The sequence below is a fragment of the Mesoplodon bidens genome (genome assembly GCF_964165515.1).
Source record: "Mesoplodon bidens genome assembly, chromosome: 3".
Taxonomy (NCBI): domain Eukaryota; kingdom Metazoa; phylum Chordata; class Mammalia; order Artiodactyla; family Ziphiidae; genus Mesoplodon; species Mesoplodon bidens.
The window spans coordinates 110946816-110970009 of record NC_138178.1 but is presented as its reverse complement, the minus strand read 5'-3'; the positions used below and the strand labels follow the sequence as shown (position 1 = coordinate 110970009).

The following is a 23194-nucleotide window of genomic DNA, read 5'->3' as shown; positions in this document are numbered from 1 at the left end:
AAGTTAAAATGAGCTGTTAAATAATTTACTTTCAAGAAATAAACAAAGGTTTGAAAACTTACCCAGTGTAACAAAAAAGCAAAAGAGGCTGTCAACAATAGTGTCCATAACAGTTTCCATTTCCGTATCTGTGATATCTGGTCTGTTAATAGCTAAAATGACGTAGATAAAGGAGAAGAAAGTGACCAAAATTTATCCCTTACTTTTATTCAAATTATTACTCGACACCTATCAATATTCAGTTTGATAATACTTGTAATAGTTAAAGAAGTAAAAATTTTTATGCTTTAAATTTTAAGTGAACAAGTATCCACAAAAATTATAATACTTCAAAAAAAATACCACCTCAATATCAGTAGTAGTAATGAGTAGTATCAATATTAGACCAGTAATACTAAGAAAAAACCCACCACATAAATTATACAAAATTTTTGCCAGAGCAAATAGGAAAATAAATATCGTCTTCCATAATTTTATTCACAAACATTAAATGGCCTCAAGAAACTACTGATCTTACTATCCAAATACTGCCAGAAAAGGACAATGTATCAATAAATCAATTACAGCAAGACCAACATCACATACATTTTCTTTGTATTATAACAAATTATATAAATTTCTTTTCTAATCTACTAGACTGTACTTAAGTGGTTCTCAAACTCCAGTGGATAGAAGAATCATTCTAAGAATAGGAGAGAAGAGAAAGAAGTTTCTCTGGAAGCTATTAAAAATGAAAGATTATTAGCCCTTTCCCTCAGGGATTCAATTCAATAGATTTGGGATAATTCTAGGTAATCTGCAATTCTGACAAACACCTCAGGTGATACTTGGGGCTACACGTTTTTTTCTTTTCTGTCCCACTTCTTTCTTGGAACTTTAAGAACCAACATGTCAAATGTTTTTAAAAGGTAAGAGTAATAATGGTCCCTAGCCAGGAGGGAAGAATAAATGGAGAGGTGGCAAGCCTACTCACTAGGTTGACAACCAGTGACTTTGCTATCCTGGCTGCTCTACTATGTGATGGCTTCCACATTTGAAAAACAGGTTGTTGGGGCTACACTTTAAGAAACATTGCTGTGAAGACTTTTCTTGACAAAGACCTTGCCTTATTCAGCTTCCTATCTCTCAGAGTACCTAGGCTCAGTGTCTGACAAGTAGAAGCTCAGTAACTATTTGTTAAAAGACTGACTGGACTAAAATATTATCTATATAATATGTTTAATTTCCCAGCATCTTGAATGTGAAAACAAATTTAAATTCAGTACAACTTGTGATCAGCATAAGAGGAAATCAGAACCCAATTGGATACAACAGAGTGTTCAAAGAAAGTATGGTACATGCAGAGAACATAAAAATAACAAAGACTTTAACCATAATCTGGATGAGGAAACGTGCTGCTATTCAGTATTGCAGACTGCCATCTAGCCAAATCAGATGACAGAAATGGCATAAGGATACGTGAATTATGTAAATTCAGGGGATACCAATCCAGTGAAATACTCAGCTCATTCTGCCAATCACTGGTTCAGGTAAAATCTATATGAAGCCTCCATCCTTCAGGTCCATACCCTTCAACCCTTCAGTCCCACACCTCTGAAACAACTGACCTCAACAGTCAAAACACTGTCCATCACTAACTTCAACTCACTTTCAACAACAACTTGGTTTGTCTGAGATATTAGCCTAAGCCTAACTAAGGTGACAAGTCTGCGTCCTTTATTGGATAAATTCCCAATCCGTGGAAAACAGGTGATAAAAATTGAATCCATGGTATCAATACGGTTGATTTATGTTTTGAATAATCTGTTTAAGATTATTAATTAAAGCACTTGTGATGTTTGAGAGGACTTGCCACATAATTACATAATAATTAAGAGCACTAACTCTGGAGTGAGTGCCTGGATTTAGTAACCCGGTTTTGCCATTTCCTTATCAAGTTACTTAGTATCTGTGCCTCAGTTTTTTCATCTAGAAAACAGAAATAATATTAATTACTACTTCATTAAGTTATTCTGAGGAGTAAATGAGCTTATATTGTAAAATGTGTATAGGGCAATCTACTACTATTATTATATTATAATTATACTATTGAGAATCTGAGTGATTAAGCATGTGATTATACTTTAAAATTAATAAATTAAATTTATACTTTTAATTCAATAATTATTAATTTCAGACTTGTGATTTTTAAGTTGAGAGATATAAGAAAACAAATTTATAAACACTTGAATGTTTCATGAATTTAGACTCCCTATAAATTTAATTATTTTTAATAATTATTTAAATATTTGGGCAGATTTTGTTTGCTAGATTTATAAAGTTGCCTGGTCTGGTATTTGAAGTACTTAAAACTACTCAGCCATAAAAAATCATGACATTTTGCTGTTTGCAGCAACATGGATGGACTTGCAGAGTATTATGTCAAGTGAAATAAGTCAGACAGAAAGACAAATACTGCATGGTATCACTTATAAGTGGAATCTAAAAAATGCAACAAACTAGTGAATGTACCAGAAAAGAAGCAGACTCATAGCTATAGATAACAAATAAGTGGTTACCAGTGGGGAGAGGGAAGGGGGGACAACCTAGGGGTAGGGATTAAGAGATGCAAATTATTATGTATAAAATAAGCTACAAGAATACATTGTACAGCATAGGGAATACAGCCAATATTTTATAATAACTATAAATGGAACATAACCTTTTAAAATGGTGAATCACTATATTATACACCTGTAACTTACATAATATTGTATATTGACTATACATCAATTAAAAAACAAATAATTAAAAAATGAATAGGCTGAATTTATAAACGCAACTTAAACTTTAAGGAAATTTAACAAACTAAGTTTGTTGACTAAGTTTGTTAAATGAGACATTATTATTTAGTCAGTTCAATCTGAGTTAATCAAAGAAAAAGTAAAGGTGCTTGTTTTCAAATAAAGAGACTTATAAACAAAATTTACAAGTTTAGCTTAAAGGCTTAAGGGAAACTAGGTTTTAAACATGTAACTTAAGTAGCTAATTAAGTTAAAGGTCAATTAAATGTAAACAGACTTCTGTAAATAACTAGAGTACGGTCAAAAATCTCTTACATGGGCAATTCAGCAAATACTTACACCCATTTAGAGATGTTGCTTAATTTCAGCAAGAAGGCATACTATGGAGCTCAGTGAAACCAAAAGATTCATGCTCTCTTCTCTTGGGAGCTTACCACCTGGTCCAGTGTGTTATGATAGAATACCGCTAGTATTTTGAGCAGAACGATTTTCTGTGTGAGTATGGTTTACACACTGCAGAAGATTTAGCATCCCTAGTCCCTGCTCACTAAATGCTAGTGCTAATTGTGACAATCAAAAATGTCCTTACACAATTCCAAATGCCCCCATGGGATGCCCCTACTTTAGAACCTCTGAAACTCTAGTCATCCCCAAACATCTCAATCCTTAGGTATCAAATTAATAATTATTTCTATGAATTGGCTAATCACATCTTCTGTAGTCTGCAATTTTCTTTAAAATATTTGACCTAACTAATCAATGGGCACAAAGTTTCAGTTAGGCAAGATGAATAAGTTCTAGAGATCTGCCATACAACATTGTACCTAAATCAACAATACTGTATTATGTACCTAAAAATGTTAAAAGAGTAGATCTCATGTTAAGTGTTTTTACAAAGAAAAAGAATCAGCATAGACAATAAAACACGGTGTGGGTGTCCGTGTGCCTGTGTGCATGTGTGTGTGTATATGCATGTGTGTCTGTTAACTGTGTGTATGCGTGTGCATCTGTTAAGTTTAATCTACATCCAAGGAATGGTCAGTTTATCAAAGCTGGGAATACAAACTTCAGAGGTGGTTAGATAGCATTTGATCAAATACCAATACTCAATCCTACCACTGCATGAACAGGGTATAAGAATCAAGGGTGTCTAACAACCTATATTTGAGAATGGTACTTATATCAATACTTCATTCCATAATAGGACATTAGTAGCTGCTGACTCTTTGTTGTTGTCTGATCTTGACAAATAGCAACATTGACCAACCTTTTCTGAGTGCTTACGATATGCCAGTAACTTTTCCAAGCATTTTACATACACTAATGCATTTAACTCCCATAAAAACTCTGAGGTAGATAGTATTATTATTCCCGTTTTACAGATTTGGAAACTAAAGCACAGAGAAGCAAAGTAAACTTGTTCTTGTCCAAGGATCACAGTACTAAAAGATTAACTGAATCTTACTACTAAAATACTGTCTTACTCACCATGAGTGAACCATTGGTGCAAGTTGCTGTGGGGTAACTAAAAGGTCAGATAATTGGTCCTTCATTGAGCTTACAAAACAGATTTAGTAAGTGTTGTCTACATGTGAAAGAACTCAAGTCTGAGACTTGTTTTCTTTATGGGCTGTAAACAAAGCTGGGTTTGGAGTGCACTAAACATGTTTACTATTGTTTTTCTACAGTACACTGTTCATTTTGTTAACAATGAATTATAAAATTCCTATTTTTACATACCACGATATGAAACAAGCTCCTTATTTTGATTACATAATACAAACATATCATCTTCCAAAGTAATAAAATTGAGATACTGATCGAAAACCTAGAAACAAAAGAAAATATTTTCAAATCAATTTTACAATACTGAATGCACATTTAGTTTGATTTAATCTACTAATGATAAAATGAAAAAAATTATAATTATATTCAATAACTAAAAATTATACCATGTAGCACGTAGATTGCCAAATTGGGCAAGAATGAGAAATTAACATTAAAAAGCAATAAAAAAAAACAAGACTCTGGGTAATAAATTATCAAGGAGAGTAACAGTTTCAGAAAACAAAATTTAATTAGATATACAATTTTAAAACAAATTGTGGTTGGGATGGGAATGGATATCAAATATGAAGAAAAACCACAATTTTAATTTTTATATTCATTTTAATCATACTTCTCTAAGAAAGTCATAGTAACTGTTTTTACACTGTGAACTATATTTATAGGTGGGGAAAAGTTACACTAGTTCTTTAGAAGTGTAAATCAGAAGAAAAATGAAGAAAACTATCTGAGATATGTTAAATGTAGTTAAATCGAAAACTGTTCATATTATTTCATGTAAAACTAATGATAAACTTTGGAAGAGAAAGAAAATAAGACATAAGCTTTAAAAACTAATCAGAAGTAGTAGTGGACTATCTAAATCTAAGAATGAAAAATCTATTAATATGAAAGAATGGGAATTAAATGCATGGCTGTTTAGTCTTTTATTTGCCCTATATCATTCTGTAGAATTTTCAGTTATATCTTGTCCAAATTCAATAAACAAAGGGCAAAACAGGGCTACAACCAAGAATATATTTTATAGATTTATTTATAATTAAGCCAAACATGACTAAAAGTGACTATGATATAGAATTGCTGGCCTTCTTTCTTATAATATGCAATACAGCCCCCTTGGATATGCTCTCCTAACTAAAAAAATATCTCAAGATAGTATGGTGACTATAGTGATCACTGATAAAACAATGTCAAAATATTCTGGGTATAATTTATGACAATACAACTGTCAAACTATTTCTAAGCTGAGCTAAAAAAAATTATACAAATCCCAGCCCAAAACAAAAATTGATTCAGCTTTTTATTTTTGTCTTTCAAATTAATTGAGTAATAAGTTCCTTTAGTTTGGTTTATTTTGCCTAGTCCAAGTTGAAGATAATTTACACTATCAGAACTCTTTCTAGAAGTATTGGGTCTAAATATTTCTTAGGTTGTTCCAGTCCTTTGTAAATTAGACACCAATGTCTATTTATAGGTTTCAGAATATTACTAAATTTTACATTAACAAAATGTTATCAGCCAACCAAAACCTCTTACCTTGGCTACTTGTGTTACTGCACTAGCTGCTAATGCTGCATTTGCAATATCTTCCAGTTTACTTCTTGAAATAGCAGAAATAAAATTTAAATAATATGATTCATAGAGTTGATTTCGAAGATCCTATGAATACAATGAATACTTCATTCTTATAGGATAGTATAAAGGATAATGACCAATGCAAATCTTTTAGATACAGTAAGAGCAAGGTTTTAGAGGATAATATGCATATTTAAAAGACAGCTTATACAAATGATGCAAAAAAAGTATCTCAGAAGAATAGATATGAAGAGGTACTGTTTACTTGGTTACCAGATATAATTGATATGTATTTTAATAATTAAAGTTATGATACTATAATTACATTATCAATAAAATCCTATTCATTACAGTAGTGTACAAAACTGCTTTAAATTAGCATACTTGTATTCTTCTTAAAAAAATCCAGGAAAGGGGGAAGATGGCGGAAGCGTAAGATGCGGAGATCACCCTCCTCCCCACAGATACATCAGAAATACATCTACACGTGGAACAACTCCTACAGAACAACCACTGAACGCTGGCAGAAGACCTCAGACTCCCCAAAAGGCAAGAAACGCTCCACGTACCTGGGTAGGGCAAAAGAAAGAAGAATAAACAGAGACAAAAGAATAGGGATGGGACGTGCACCAGTGGGAGGGAGCTGTGAAGGAGGAAAGGTTTCCACACACTAGGAAGCCCCTTCGCGGGCGGAGACTGCGAGTGGCGGAGGGGGAAAGCTTCGGAGCCAAGGAAGAGAGCACAGCAAATGGGGTGCGGAGGGCAAAGCGGAGAGATTCCTGCACAGAGGATCGGTGCCGACCGGCACTCACCAGCCCGAGAGGCTTGTCTGCTCGCCCGCCGGGGCGGGCGGGGCTGGGAGCTGAGGCTCGGGCTTCGGTCAAATCCCAAGGAGAAGACTGGGATTGGCGGTGTGAACACAGCCTGAAGGGGTTAGTGCACCACGGCTAGCCGGGAGGGAGTCCGGGAAAAAGTCAGGACCTGGCCGAAGAGGCAAGAGATTTTTCTTCCCTCTTTGTTTCCTGGTGCGCGAAGAGAGGGGATTAAGAGCGCCCCTTAAAGGAGTTCCAGAGATGGGCGCGAGCCAAGGCTATCAGCGCTGACCCCAGAGACGGGCATGAGACGCTAAGGCCACTGCTGCTGCCACCACCAAGAAGCCTGTGTGCGAGCAAAGGTCACTATCCACACCTCCCCTCCAGGGAGCCTGTGCAGCCCGCCACTGCCAGGGTCCCGTGATCCAGGGACAACTTCCCCGGGAGAACGCACGGCGCGCCTCAGGCTGGGGCAACGTCACGCTGGCCTCTGCTGCCGCAGGCTCGCCCTGCACTCCGTGCCCCCCCACCCCCGCCCTGACTGAGTGAGCCAGAGCCCCCGCATCAGCGGCTCCTTTAACCCCGTCCTGTCTGAGCGAAGAACAGACAACATCCGGCGACCTACACACAGAGGCGGGGCGAAATCCAAATCTGAACCCAGGGAGCTGTGCGAACAAACAAGAGAAAGGGAAATCTCTCCCAGCAGCCTAGGGAGCAGAGGAATAAATCCCCACAATCAACTTGATGTACCCGGAATCTGTGGAATACCTGAATAGACAACGAATCATCCCAAATTGAGGCGGTGGACTTTGAGAGCAAGATATATTATTTTTTCCCCTTCTCCTCTTTTTGTGAGTGTGTATGTGTCTGTGTGAGATTCTGTCGGTATAGCTTTGCTTTCACCATTTGTCCTAGGGTTCTGTCTGTCCGTTTTTTTTTTTTTTACTTAAAATTTTTTTCTTAATAATTATGTTTTATTTTAATAACTTTATTTTATTTTATCTTACTTTATTTTATTTTATCCCCTTCCTTCCTCTCTCTCTCTCTCTCTCTCTCTTTCTTTCTACTTTTTCTACCTCTTATTCTGAGCAGTGTGGATGAAAGGCTCTTGGTGCTGCAGCCAGGAGTCAGTGCTGTGCCTCTGACGTGGGAGAGCCAAGTTCAGGACACTGGTCCACAAGAAACCTCCCAGCTCCATGTAATATCAAACGGCAAAAATCTCCCAAAGATCTCCATCTCAACATCAACACCCAGCTTCACTCAAAGACCAGCAAGCTACAGTGCTGGACACCCTACGCCAAACAACTAGCAAGATAGGAACACAACCCCAGCCATCAGCAGAGAGGCTGCCTAAAATCATAATAAATCCACAGACACACCAAAACACACCACCAGACATGGACCTGCCCACCAGGAAGACAAGATCCAGACTCATCCACCAGAACACAGGCACTAGTCCCCTCCACCAGGAAGCCTACACAACCCACTGAACCAACTTTAGCCACTGGGGACAGACACCAAAAACAACGGGAACTACGAACCTGCAGCCTGCAAAAAGGAGACCCCAAACACAGTAAGATAAGCAAAATGAGAAGACAGAAAAACACAGAGCAGGTGAAGGAGCAAGATTAAAAACCCACCAGACCTAACAAATGAAGAGGAAATAGGCAGTCTACCTGACAAAGAATTCAGAATAATGATAGTAAAGATGATCCAAAATCTTGGAAATAGAATAGACAAAATGCAAGAAACATTTAACAAGTAACTAGAAGAACTAAAGAGGAAACAAGCAACGATGAACAACACAATAAATGAAATTTAAAATACTCTAGAAGGGATCAATAGCAGAATAACCGAGGCAGAAGAACGGATAAGTGACGTGGAAGATAAAATAGTGGAAATAACTACTGCAGAGCAGAATAACAAAAAAAGAATGAAAAGAACTGAGAACAGTCTCAGAGACCTCTGGGACAACATTAAACGCACCAACATTTGAATTATACGGGTCCCAGAAGAAAAAGAGAAAAAGAAAGGAACTGAGAAAATATTTGAAGACATTATAGTTGAAACCTTCCCTAATATGGGAAAGGAAATAGTTAATCAAGTCCAGGAAGCACAGAGAGTCCCATACAGGATAAATGCAAGGAGAAACATGCCAAGACACATATTAATCAAACTGTCAAAAATTAAATACAATGAAAAAATATTAAAAGCAGCAAGGGAAAAATAACACACAAGGGAATCCTCCTAAGGTTAACAGCTGATCTATCAGCAAAAACTCTGCAAGCCAGAAGGGAGCGGCAGGACATATTTAAAGTGATGAAGGAGAAAAACCTACAACCAAGATTACTCTACCCACAAGGATCTCATTCAGATTTGATGGAGAAATTAAAATCTTTACAGACAAGCAAAAGCTGAGAGAGTTCAGCATCACCAAACCAGCTTTACAACAAATGCTAAAGAATCTTCTCTAGGCAAGAAACACAAGAGAAGGAAAAGACCTATAATAACAAACCCAAAACAGTTAAGAAAATGGGAATAGGAACATACATATCAATAAATACCTAAAATGTAAATGGATTAAATGCTCCCACCAAGAGACACAGACTGGCTGAATGGATAAAAAAACAAGACCCATACATATGCTGTCTACAAGAGACCCACTTCAGACCTAGGGACACATACAGACTGAAAGTGAGGGGATGGAAAAAGATAGTCCATGCAAATGGAAACCAAAAGAAAGCTGGAGTAGCAATTCTCATATCAGACAAAACAGACTTTAAAATAAAGACTATTAGAAGAGACAAAGAAGGACACTACATAATGATCAAGGGATTGATCCAAGAAGAAGATATAACAATTGTTAAATATTTATGCACCCAACATAGGAGCACTTCAATACATAAGGCAAATACTAACAGCCATAAAAGGGGAAATCGACAGTAACACATGCAGAGTAGGGGACTTTAACACCCCACTTTCACCAATGGACAGATCATCCAAAATGAAAATAAATAAGGAAAACACAAGCTTTAAATGATACATTAAACAAGATGGACTTAATTCATATTTATAGGACATTCCATCGAAAAACAACAGAATACACATTTTTCTCAAGTGCTCATGGAATATTCTCCAGGATAGATCATATCTTGGGTCACAAATCAAGCCTTGGTAAGTTTAAGAGAACTGAAATTGTATCAAGTATCTTTTCCAACCACAATGCTATGAGACTCGATATTAATTACAGGAAAAGATCTGTAAAAAATACAAACACATGGGGGCTTCCCTGGTGGCGCAGTGGTTGAGAGTCCACCTGCCGATGCAGGGGACATGGGTTCGTGCCCCGATCCGGGAGGATCCCACATGCCGCAGAGCGGCTAGGCCCGTGAGCCATGGCCGCTGAGCTTGCGCGCCCGGAGCCTGTGCTCTGCAACGGAGGAGGCCACAACAGTGAGAGGCCCGCGTACAGCAAAAAAAAAACAAAAAAAACAAACAGATGGAAGCTAAACAATACACTACTTAATAATGAAGTGGGCTTCCCTGGTGGCGCAGTGGTTGAGAGTCCACCTGCCGATGCAGGGGACACGGGTTCAAGCCCCAGTCTGGGAAGATCCCACATGCCGCGGAGCGGCTGGGCCCGTGAGCCATGGCCGCTGAGCCTGCGCGTCTGGAGCCTGTGGTCCGCAACGGGAAAGGCCACAACAGTGAGGGGCCCGCGTACCACACACACACACAAAAAAATGAAGTGATCCCTGAAGAAATCAAAGTGTAAATCAAAAAATACCTAGAAACAAATGACAATGGAGACACGATGACCCAAAGCCTATGGGATGCAGCAAAAGCAGTTCTAAGAGGGAAGTTTATAGCAATACAGTCCTACCTTAAGAAACAGGAAACATCTCGAATAAACAACCTAACCTTGCACCTAAAGCAATTAGAGAAAGAAGAACAAAAAACCCCAAAGTTAGCAGAAGGAAAGAAATCATAAAGATCAGATCGGAAATAAATGAAAAAGAAATGAAGGAAACGATAGCAAAGATCAATACAACTAAAAGCTGGTTCTTTGAGAAGATAAAGAAAATTGACAAACCATTAGCCAGACTCATCAAGAAAAAAAGGTAGAAGACTCAAATCAATAGAATTAGAAATGAAAAAGGAGAAGTAACAACTGACACTGCAGAAATACAAAAGATCTTGAGAATTGCTACAAGCAACTCTATGCCAATAAAATGGACAACCTGGAAGAAATGGACAAATTCTTAGAAATGCACAACCTGCCAAGACTGAATCAGGAAGAAATAGAAAATACGAACAAACCAATCACAAGCACTGAAATTGAAGCTCTGATCAAAAATCTTCCAACAAACAAAAGCCCAGGACCAGATGGCTTCACAGGCGAATTCTATCAAACATTTAGAGAAGAGCTAACACCTATCCTTCTCAAACTCTTCCACAATATAGCAGAGGGAGGAACACTCCCAAACTCATTCTACGAGGCCACCATCACCCTGATACCAAAACCCGACAAGGATGTCCCAAAGAAAGAAAACTACAGGCCAATATCACTGATGAACACAGATGCAAAAATCCTCAACAAAATACTAGCAAACAGAAACCAACAGCACATTAAAAGGATCATACACTATGATCAAGTGGGGTTTATTCCAGGAATGCAAGCATTCTTCAATATATGCACATCAATCAATATGATACACCATATTAACAAATTGAAGAAGAAAAACCATATGGTCATCTCAATAGATGCAGAGAAAGCTTTTGACAAAATTCAACACCCATTTATGATAAAAAAAACCCTGCAGAAAGTAGGCATAGAGGGAACTTTCCTCAACATAATAAAGGCCATATATGACAAACCCACAGCCAACATCATCCTCAATGGTGAAATACTGAAACCATTTCCACTAAGATCAGGAACAAGACAAGGTTGCCCACTCTCACCACTCTTATTCAACATAGTTTTGGAAGTTTTAGCCAGAGCAATCAGAGAAGCAAAGGAAATAAAAGGAATCCAAATCAGAAAAGAAGAAGTAAAGCTGTCACTGTTTGCAGATGACATGATACTATACATAGAGAATCCTAAAGATGCTACCAGAAAACTACTAGAGCTAATCAATGAATTTGGTAAAGTTGCAGGGTACAGAATTAATGCACAGAAATCTCCAGCATTCCTATACACTAATGATGAAAAATCTGAAAGGGAAATTAAGAAAACACTCCCATTTACCACTGCAACAAAAAGAATAAAATATCTAGGAATAAACCTACCTAAGGAGACAAAAGACCTCTATGCAGAAAATTATAAGACTGATGAAAGAAATTAAAGATGATACAAATAGATGGAGAGATATATCATGTTCTTGGATTGGAAGAAACAACACTGTGAAAATGACTCTACTACCCAAAGCAATCTACATTCAATGCAATCCCTATCAAACTACCACTGGCATTTTTCACAAAACTAGAACAAAAAATTTCACAATTTGCATGGAAACACAAAAGACCCCAAATAGCCAAAGCAATCTTGAGAAAGAAAAATGGAGCTGGAGGTATGAGGCTCCCTGACTTCAGACTGTAATACAAAGCTACAGTAATCAAGACAGTATGGTACTGGAACAAAAACAGAAATGTAGATCAATGGAACAGGATAGAAAGCCCAGAGATAAACCCATGCACATATGGTCACCTTATCTTTGATAAAGGAGGCAGAAATGTACAGTGGAGAAAGGACAGCCTCTTCAATAAGTGGTGCTGGGAAAACTGGACAGGGACATGTAAAAGTATGAGATTAGATCACTCCCTAACACCATACACAAAAATAAGCTCAAAATGGATTAAAGACCTAAATATAAGGCCAGAAACTATCAAACTCTTAGAGGAAAACATAGGCAGAACACTCTATGACATAAATCACAGCAAGATCCTTTTGGACCCACCTCCTAGAGAAATGGAAATAAAAACAAAAATAAACAAATGGGACCAAATGAAACTTCAAAGATTTTGCACAGCAAAGGAAACCATAAACAAGACCAAAAGACAACCCTCAGAATGGGAGAAAATATTTGCAAATGAAGCAACTGACAAAGGATTAATCTCCAAAATTTACAAGCAGCTCAGGCAGCTCAGTAACAAACAAACAAAAAAACAACCCAATCCAAAAATGGGCAGAAGACCTAAATAGACATTTCTCAAAAGAAGATATACAGACTGCCAACAAACACATGAAAGAATGCTCAACATCATTAATCATTAGAGAAATGCAGATCAAAACTACAATGAGATATCATCTCACACAGGTCAGGATGGTCATCATCAAAAAGTCTACAAACAATAAATGCTGGAGAGGTTTTGGAGAAAAGGGAACACTCTTGCACTGCTGGTGGGAATGTAAATTGATACAGCCACTATGGAAAACAGTATGGAGGTTCCTTAAAAAACTAAAAATAGAACTACCATACAACCCAGCAATCCCACTGCTGGGCATATACCCTGAGAAAACCATAATTCAAAATGAGTCATGTACTAAAATGTTCATTGAAGCTCTATTTACAATAGCCAGGACATGGAAGCAACCTAAGTGTCCATCATCGGAGGAGTGGATAAAGAAGATGTGGCACATATATACGTTGGAATATTACTCAGCCATAAAAAGAAACGAAATTGAGTTATTTGTAGTGAGGTGGATGGACCTAGAGTGTGTCATACAGAGTGAAGTAAGGCAGAAAGAGAGAAACAAATACTGTATGCTAACACACATATATGGAATCTAAGGGAAAAAAAAAAAGGTCATGAAGAACCTAGGCATAAAATGGGAATAACGACACAGACCTACTACAGAATGGTCTTGAGGATATGGGAAGGGGGAGGCGTAAGCTGTGACAAAGTGAGAGAGTGTCATGGACATATATACACTACCAAAGGTAAAATAGATAGCTAGTGGGAAGCAGCCGCATAGCACAGGGAGATTAGCTCAGTGCTTTGTGACCACCTAGAGGGGTGGGATAGGGAGGGTGGGAAGGAGGGAGACGCAAGAGGGAAGAGATATGGGAACATATGTATATGTGTAACTGATTCACTTTGTTATAAAGTAGAAACTAACACACCATTGTAAAGCAATTATACACCAATAAAGATATTTAAAAAAAATTCCAGAAGTGGCTCTCTTATATAGCTTAAATGCTTATTATATTGGGCAGACACTACCTTCTACTGTTTCTAGTCTTGTGATGATACAACAAATATATCCTTCACTGTACATAGACATGTTATAATTCTAATGATGAATTCTAGAACTATTCCTTCTCGATCACCCAAAAACAGTGTCATTTAAACTTATGTTAATTCTTAAATCAAATTTACTTAGCTTCTTAGACTCTAGGCAAATAGATACCTAAATAAGCATATTTCTTCAAATCTAAGATAATGCCATTATAACAGGCACTGCTATTTTATGTAGCACTAAGGAAGAATGAATGCTGTCAATAAAATTCTATAACACACCATCAATTTTAAGATACATATGATTTCAGAGATGCTGAAATGTGAAAAACTGAGGGTCTGGAGCCTGTGTGAGGAAGATGGCTGAGCAGAGCAGTGGTTCAACAAAGACTGGGAGATTGGTTAAGGAATTGAGAATTGATAAATAAGTAATTATGTTGAGGATGTTGGGAGCCATGTTTCTCACTGTCAGCGAAAGAAATTATAAATTTGTAAAGGGAGAAGGAAAAGCTAGAATGAATCCTTTATTTCTGAATTGAAACAATTTCAGAGGTTATCTATCTCTGTCTAAATAGAGAGATAAGCAGGAAGATTTATAGCATTAAATATTGGTATAAATATTGATATACATGTATTTCTTACCTCTGTCCATTCAGAGGACCCAAGAACTGTCACATCCTAGCAGCAATGAGTAACTAATGCTCAGACATTGATTTCTAAACACCATTCTCCACAAAAAGCAACCAGGGCTCCTTAGACAAATGGCTGAATCTTGGGCTCTTACAGAGAAAGTACAAGATGAGACTGGAATATCTTATTATGGAAAAAAGTAAGGAAGTGATCAATGAATGCGGGAGACATTTCAAAAGAAGTTGAGCAATGCTGCAGGATGTAAGATCAATACAAAAAAGTCAACTGGGTATCTATACACTTGCAGTGAGTAACCCTAAAAATGAAATTAAGAAAATGATTCCATTCACAATAGCATTAAAAAGATATAAGGGAATAAATTTAGCAAAAGAAGTGTAAAACTTACATTCTGCACAGTACAAAATATTATTAAAAGACTGAAATAAATGGAAAGATATCCCATGCTCACAGATCAGAAAATTTAATATTGTTAAGATGGCTGACAATCATCAACAGGAAGACACTGGAACTCACCAAAAAAGATACCCCACATCCAAAGACAAAGGAGAAGCCACAATGGAATGGTAGGAGGGGCACAATCACAGTAAAATCAAATCCAATACCTGCTGGGTGGATGACTCACAGACTGGAGAACACTTATACCACAGAAGTCCACCCACTGGAGTGAAGGTTCTGAGCCCCACGTCAGGTTCCCAACCTGGGGGTCTGGCAACGGGAGGAGGAATTCCTAGAGAATCAGACTTTGAAGGCTAGTGGGATTTGACTGCAGGTCTTCAACAGGACTGGGGGAAACAGAGACTCCACCCTTGGAGGGCACACACAAAGTAGTGTGCGCACTGGGACCCAGGGGAAGGAGCAGTGACCACAGAGGAGACTGAACCAGACCTACCTGCTAGTGTTGGAGGGTCTCCTGCAGAGGCGGGCGGTGGCTGTGGCTCACCATGGGGACAAGGACACTGGCAGAAGTTCTGGGAAGTACTCCTTGGCATGAGCCCTCCCAGAGTCTGCCATTAGCCCCACCAAAGAGCCCAGGTAGGCTCCAGTGTTGGGTTTCCTCAGGCCAAAAAACCAACAGGGAGGGAACCCAGCCCCACACATCTGCAGTCAAGCAGATTAAAGTTTTACTGAGCTCTGCCCACCAGAACAAAAGTCAGCTCTACCCACCACCAGTCCTTCCCATCAGGAAACTCGCACAAGCCTCTTAGATGGCGACATCCACCAGAGGGCAGACAGCAGAAGCAAGAAGAACTACAATCCTGCAGCCTGTGGAACAAAAACCACTTTCACAGAAAGATAGATAAGATGAAAAGGCAGAGCACTATATACCAGATGAAGGAACAAGATAAAACCCCAGAAAAACAACTAAATGAAGTGGAGATAGGAAACCTTCCAGAAAAAGAATTCAGAATAATGATAGCGAAGATGATCGAGGACCTCGGAAAAATGGAGGCAAAGATCAAGAAGATGCAAGAAATGTTTAACAAAGACCTAGAAGAATTAAAGAACAAACAAACAGAGATGAACAATACAATAACTGAAATGAAAACTACATTAGAAGGAATCAATAGCAGAATAACTGAGGCAGAAGAACGGATAAGTGACCTGGAGGACAGAATGATGGAATTCACTGCCAAGGAATACAATTAAGAAAAAAGAATGAAAAGAAATGAAGACAGCCTAAGAGACCTCTGGAACAATATTAAACGCAACAACATTTGCATTATAGGGGTCCCAGTAGGAAAAGAGAGAAAGGACCTGAGAAAATATTTGAAGAGATTATAGTCGAAAACTTCCCTAATATGGGAAAGGAAATAGCCACCCAAGTCCAGGAAGCGCAGAGAGTCCCAGGCAGGTTAAACCCAAGGAGAAACATGCCGAGACGCGTATTAATGAAATTGACAAAAATGAAAGACAAAGAAAAATTATTGAAAGCAACAAGGAAAAAATGACAAGTAACATACAAGGGAACTCCCATAGGTTAACAGCTGATTTCTCAGCACAAACTCTACAAGCCAGAAGGGAGTGGCACGATATATTTAAAGTGATGAAAGGGAAGAATCTACAACCAAGATTACTCTACCTGGCAAGGGTCACATTCAGATTCGAAGGAGAAATCAAAAGCTTTACAGATAAGCAAAACCTAAGAGAATTCAGCACCACAAAACCAGCTCCACAACAAATGCTAAAGGAACTTCTCTGAGTGGGAAACACAAGAGAAGAAAAGGACCTACAAAAACAAACCCAAAACAATTAAGAAAATGGTAATAGGAACATACGTAGCAATAATTACGTTAAATGTGAATAGATTAAATGCTCCAACCAAATGGCACAGGCTCACTGAATGGAATCCAAAACAAGACCCATATATATGCTATGTACAAGAGACCCACGTCAGACCTATCGACACATATAGACTGAAAGTGAGGGGATTGAAAAAGATATTCCATGCAAATGGAAATCAAAAGAAAGCTGGAGTAGCAATACTCTTATCAGATAAAATAGACTTTAAAATAAGGAATTTTACAAGAGATAAGGAAGGATACTACATAATGATCAAGGGATCAATCCAAGAAGAAGATATAACAATTGTAAATACATATGCACCCAACATAGGAGCACCGCAATACATAAGGCAAATGCTAACAGCTATACAAGAGGAAATCAACAGTAACACAATAATACTGGGGGACTTTAACACCTCACTTACACCAATGGACAGATCACCCAGACAGAAAATTAATAAGGAAACACAAGCTTTAAGTAACACAATAGTCCACATAGACTTAATTGATATTTGTAGGACATTCCATCCGAAAACAGCAGATTACACTTTCTTCTCAAATGCACACGGAACATTCTCCAGGATAGATCACATCTTGGGTCACAAATCAAGCTTCAGTAAATTTAAGAATATTGAAATCATATCAAGCATCTTTTTTGACCACAATGCTATGAGGTTAGAAATAAATTACAGGGGAAAAAACCACATAAAATCAGAAACACATGAGGCTAAACAGTACATTACTAAAAAACCAAGAGATCACTGAGGAAATCAAATTAACCTAGAGACAAATGACAATGAAAACATGACTATCCAAAACCTATGGGATGTAGCAAGAGCAGTTCTAAGAGGGAAGTTTACAGCAATACAATCCTACCTCAAGAAACAAGAAAAATCTCAAATAAACAATCCAACCTTACACCTAAATGAACTAGAGAAGGAAGAACAAACAAAACCCAAAGTTTGTAGAAGGAAAGAAATCATAAAGATTAAAGCAGAAATAAATGGAATAGAAACAAAGAAAACAATAGCAAAGATCAATAAAACTAAAAGCCGGTTCTTTGAGAAGATAAACAAATTGATAATCTTTAGCCAGACTCATCAAGAAAAAGAGGGAGAGGCCTCAAAGCAATAAAATTAGAAATGAAAAGGGAGAAGTTACAACGGACATCGCAGAAATACAAAGCATCATAAGAGACTACTACAAGGAACTCTATGCCAACAAAATGGACAACCTGGAAGAAATGGCCAAAGTCTTAGAAAGGTATAACCTTGCAAGAGTGAACCAGGAAGAAACAGAAAACATGAACAGTCCAATCACAAGTAATGAAATTGAAACTGTGATTAAAAATCTTCCAACAAACTAAAGTCCAGGACCAGATGGCTTCACAAGTGAATTCTATCAAACATTTAGAGAAGTGCTAACACCTATCTTCTCACTCTTCCAAAAAATTGCAGACGAAGGAACACTCTCAAACTCATTCTACAAGGCCATCATTACCCTGATATCAAAACCAGACAAAGATACCACTAAAAAAGGAAATTACCGACCAATAACACTGATGAATATAGACACAAAAATCCTCAACAAAATACTAGCAAACAGAATCCAACAACACATTAAAAGGATCATACACCATGATCAAGTAGGATTTAGCCCAGGGATGCAAGGATTTAACATACACAAATCAATCAATGTGATACGTCATATTAACAAACTGAAGAATAAAAACCATGTGATCCTCTCAACAGATGCAGAAAAAGCTTTTGACAAAATTCAACACCCATTTATGATAAAAACTCTCCAGAAAGTGAGCATAGAGGGAAACTACCTCAACATAATAAAGGCCATATACGACAAACCCACAACAAACATCATTCTCAATGGTGAAAAACTGAAAGCATTTCCTCTAAGATCAGGAAATAGACAAGGATGTCCACTCTTGCCACCATTATTCAACATAGTTTTGGAAGTCCTAGCCATGGCAATCAGAGAAGAAAAAGAAATAAAAGGAATACAAATTGGAAAAGAGGAAGTAAAACTGTCACTGTTTGCAGATGACATGACACTACACATAGATAATCCTAAAGATGCCACCAGAAAACTACTAGAGCTAATCAATGAATTTGGTAAAGTTGCAGGATACAGAATTAATGCACAGAAATCTCTTGCATTCCTATACACTAACAATGAAAGATCAGAAAGAGAAATTAAGGAAACAATCCCATTCATCACTGCAACAAGAAGAATAAAATACCTAGGAATAAACCTACCTAAAAGACCTGTACTCAGAAAACTATAAGACACTGATGAGAGAAATCAAAGATGACACAAACAGATGGACAGATATACCATGTTCTTGGATTGGAAGAATCAACATTGTGAAAATAACTATACTACCCAAAGCAGTCTACAGATTCAGTGCAATCCCTATCAAATTACCAATGGCATGCTTTACAGAACTAGAACAAAAAATGTTAAAATTTGTATGGAGACACAAAAGACACTGAATAGCCAACGCAATCGTGAGGGAAAAAAACATAGCTGGAGGAATCAGGCTCCCTGACTTCAGACTATACCACATAGCTACAGTCATCAAGAGAGTATGGTACTGGCACAAAAACAGAAATATAGATCAATGGAACAGGATAGAAAGCCCAGAGATCAATCCACGCACCTATGGTCAATTAAGCTGTGATAAAAGAGGCAAGAATATACAGTGGAGAAAAGACAGTCTCTTCAATAAGTGGTGCTGGGAAAACTGGACAGCTACATGTAAAACAATGAAATTAGAACACTCCCTAATACGATACACAAAAAGAAACTCAAAATGGATTAAAGACCTAAATTAAGACTGGACACTCTAAAACTCTCAAAGGAAAACATACGAAGAACACTCTCTGACATAAAGCAGAGCAAGATCTTTTTTGACCCACCTCCTAGAGTAATAGAAATAAAAACAAAAATAAAGAAATGGGACCTAATGAAACTTCAAAGCTTTTGCACAGCAAAGAAAACTATAAATAAGACAAAAAGACAGCCCTCAGAATGGGAGAAAATATTTGCAAACGAATCAATGGACAAAGGATTATCTCCACAATATATAAACAGCTCATGCAGCTCAATATGAAAAAAACAAACAACCCAGTCAAAAAATGGGCAGAAGACCTAAACAGACAATTCTCCAAAGAAGACATACAGATGGCCACAGGCACACGAAAAGCTGTGCAACATCACTAATTATTAGAGAAGTGCAAATCAAAACTACAATGAGGTATCACCTCACACCGGTTAGAATGGGCATCATCAGAAAATCTACAAACAACAAATGCTGGAGAGGGTGTGGAGAAAAGGGAACCCTGTTGCGCCGTTGGCGGTAATATAAACTGATACAGTCCCTATAGAGAACAGCCTTAAAAAACTAAAAACAGAATTACCATGTGACCCAGTGATCCCACTACTGGGCATATACCCAGAGAAAACCATAATTCAAAAAGACACATGCACCCTAATGTTCACTGCAGCACTATTTACAATACCCATGTCCTGGAAGCAACCTAAATGCCCACTGACAGACAAATGGATAAAGCAGATGTGGTACATATATACAATGAAATATTACTCAGCCATGAAAAGGAACAAATTGGGTCATTTGTAGAGACTTGGATGGACCTATAGACCATCATATAGAGTGAAGTAAGCCAGAAAGAGAAAAATAAATATTGTACATTAACACATATATGTGGAATCTAGAAAAATGGTACAGATGATTCAGTTTGCAAGGCAGAAATAAGAGACACAGATGTAGAAAACGTTTGGACACCAAGCGGGGCAAGTTGGGGTGGGATGGGGGCTGGTGCTGGTGGGATGAATTGGGAGATTGGGATTGACATATATACACTAATATGTATAAAATACATAACTAATAAGAACCTGCTATATAAAAAGTAAATTAATTAAATTAAATTTAAAAAAAGGAAAATGTAATATGCTAATAAACAAAAATCTCAATTAAATAGAGTTGGGAGACCAGAAGGGGGAGCTCTCACAACCTGTGATGATAGAACCTAACAGGAAGAAGAAAGACTCCTTTGCTGGCAAGGACTCAGCCAATGCAAAGCCATGAGCTCTTTGTTTTAGTTATGGTCTGTATATTTTCACACTGGATTGATGACTTTCCTTGAAGACAGACTACCTCTTTTGTGGCTAAAGTCTTTTTAGAAAAGGTTATCCTTACCTGGGGAACTCCTCTAGAACTCTGAGGTACCCATCTTACTGGCCAGGTGCTTTGACAAGTCCTTTTCCTCTCTATTTAAGTGTTCTCCTTCCTTTGCCATGCCGGGACTTGCATGTGGTTTGGCATGGTTGCAGACCCCAAATTGCAATTCTCTGCTAATAGTGAATAAACCCATCTTTGCTGGAGAAATATTTGGCAGTGTTTTTGTCTCAGGTCAACAGCAGTCTATGTGCTAGCATGTACACTGCTAACGGGTTGGTCGCTATTTCTACGCTTTTTCAGTGGGCAGAGTAAGGAAATCCTTTTTTTTTTTTTTAAGGAGATAATATATCATGAGTTCATACTGATATTTCCAATTCAAGTTTAAGAGTATAGGGTTATTTCTTAACCTCTGATTTTCTATTTGCATCTGTTTTCTCTCACACTAAAAAAAAACAAAAACAAAAAAATAAAAAACTTGCCACAAAGCAAGACAGGGTGGTACTGGCATAAGGACAGACACAGAAATCAATGGAAAAGAACTGACAGTCCAGAAATAAACCAATTTATCTATTACTAATTAATTTCTGACAAGGCTGCCAAGACTGTTCATTGGGGAAAGAACAGTCTCTTCAAAAAAGGATGCTGGGGGCCTCCCTGGTGGCGCAGTGGTTGAGAGTCCACCTGCCGATGCAGGGGATACGGGTTCGTGCCCCGGTCTGGGAGGATCCCATATGCCGCGGAGCAGCTGGGCCCGTGAGCCATGGCCTCTGGGCCTGCGCGTCCGGAGCCTGTGCTCCGCAACGGGAGAGGCCACAACAGTGAGAGGCCCGCATACCGCAAAAAGAAAAAAAAAAAAAAAAAAAAAAGGATGCTGGGAGGGGCTTCCCTGGTGGCACAGTGGTTGAGACTCTGCCTGCTAATGCAGGGGACACGGGTTCGAGCCCTGGTCTGGGAGGATCCCACATGCCGCGGAGCAACTGGGCCCATGAGCCACAACCACTGAGCCTGCACATCTGGAGCCTGTGCTCTGCAACAAGAGAGGCTACTATAGTGAGAGGCCCATGCACCGCAATGAAGAGTGGCCCCCAGTTGCCATAACTAGAGAAAGCCCTCACACAGAAACGAAGACCCAACACAGCAAAAATAAATAAATAAATTAATAAACTCCTACCCCCAACATGAAAAAAAGAAGGATGCTGGGAGAACTGGATAGCCACGTGCAAAAGAATGAAGTTGGATACCTACCTTATAGCACATATAAAAATTAACTCAAAAAGTATCAAATACCTAAATACAAGCTCCAAAACTATAAAAATCTTCAAACAAAACAGAGATTTAGCAATGGTTTCTTTTTCTTTTTCTAAGAAATACACATTTATTTGTATTTCCAATACCACAAGTTCAGTAGCAATTATGAGCTGGCAATGGTTTCTTAAATATGACACCAAAAGCACAGGCAGCTAAAGAAAAAATGAAATTAAGTTTAAAACCAAAATTAAAAATTTTTGTGCTCCACAGGATACTATTAAGAAAGTGAAAAGATAACCCACAGGATGGGAGAAAACATCTGCAAAGAATATACTTGATAAAGGTCCAGTATTCAAAATATATAAAGTATTCTAACAACAATAAAAAGACAACCCAATTTAAAACTGGACAAGGGATCTGAATTGACATTTCTCCAAAGATACAAACTGCCAATAAACACATGAAAAGATGCTTAATATCATTAGTCATCAGGGAAATGCAAATCAAAACCACAGCCAGATACCATTTTACACCCAGTAGGATGACTACAATCAAAATGTCAGATAGGGCTTCCCTGGTGGCGCAGTGGTTGAGAGTCCGCCTGCCGATGCAGGGGACACGGGTTCGTGCCCCGGTCTGGGAAAATCCCACATGCCGCGGAGCGGCTAGGCCTGTGAGCCATGGCCACTGAGCCTGCGCGTCCGGAGCCTGTGCTCCGCAACGGGAGAGGCCACAGCAGTGAGAAGCCCGCATACCGGAAAAAAAAAAAAAAAAAAGTCAGATAATAAGAAGTATTGGCAAGGATCTGGATGAACTGGA

At 38.1% G+C, this 23194-nt stretch overlaps 1 protein-coding gene across 1 annotated transcript in view; it reads right to left on the bottom strand.

Annotated features, from left to right (window-relative positions):
* The window catches only part of SCFD1 (sec1 family domain containing 1), a 143715-nt gene that overhangs the window by 102322 nt on the left and 18199 nt on the right, over positions 1-23194 (bottom strand). The window contains exons 5-7 of the mRNA XM_081227676.1: positions 5886-6008; positions 4524-4611; positions 63-152 (exon numbers count right to left, since the gene is read on the bottom strand). Of these exons, the coding sequence (XP_081083802.1) occupies positions 63-152; positions 4524-4611; positions 5886-6008 (301 nt within the window). The remainder of the gene's footprint in view (positions 1-62; positions 153-4523; positions 4612-5885; positions 6009-23194) is intronic.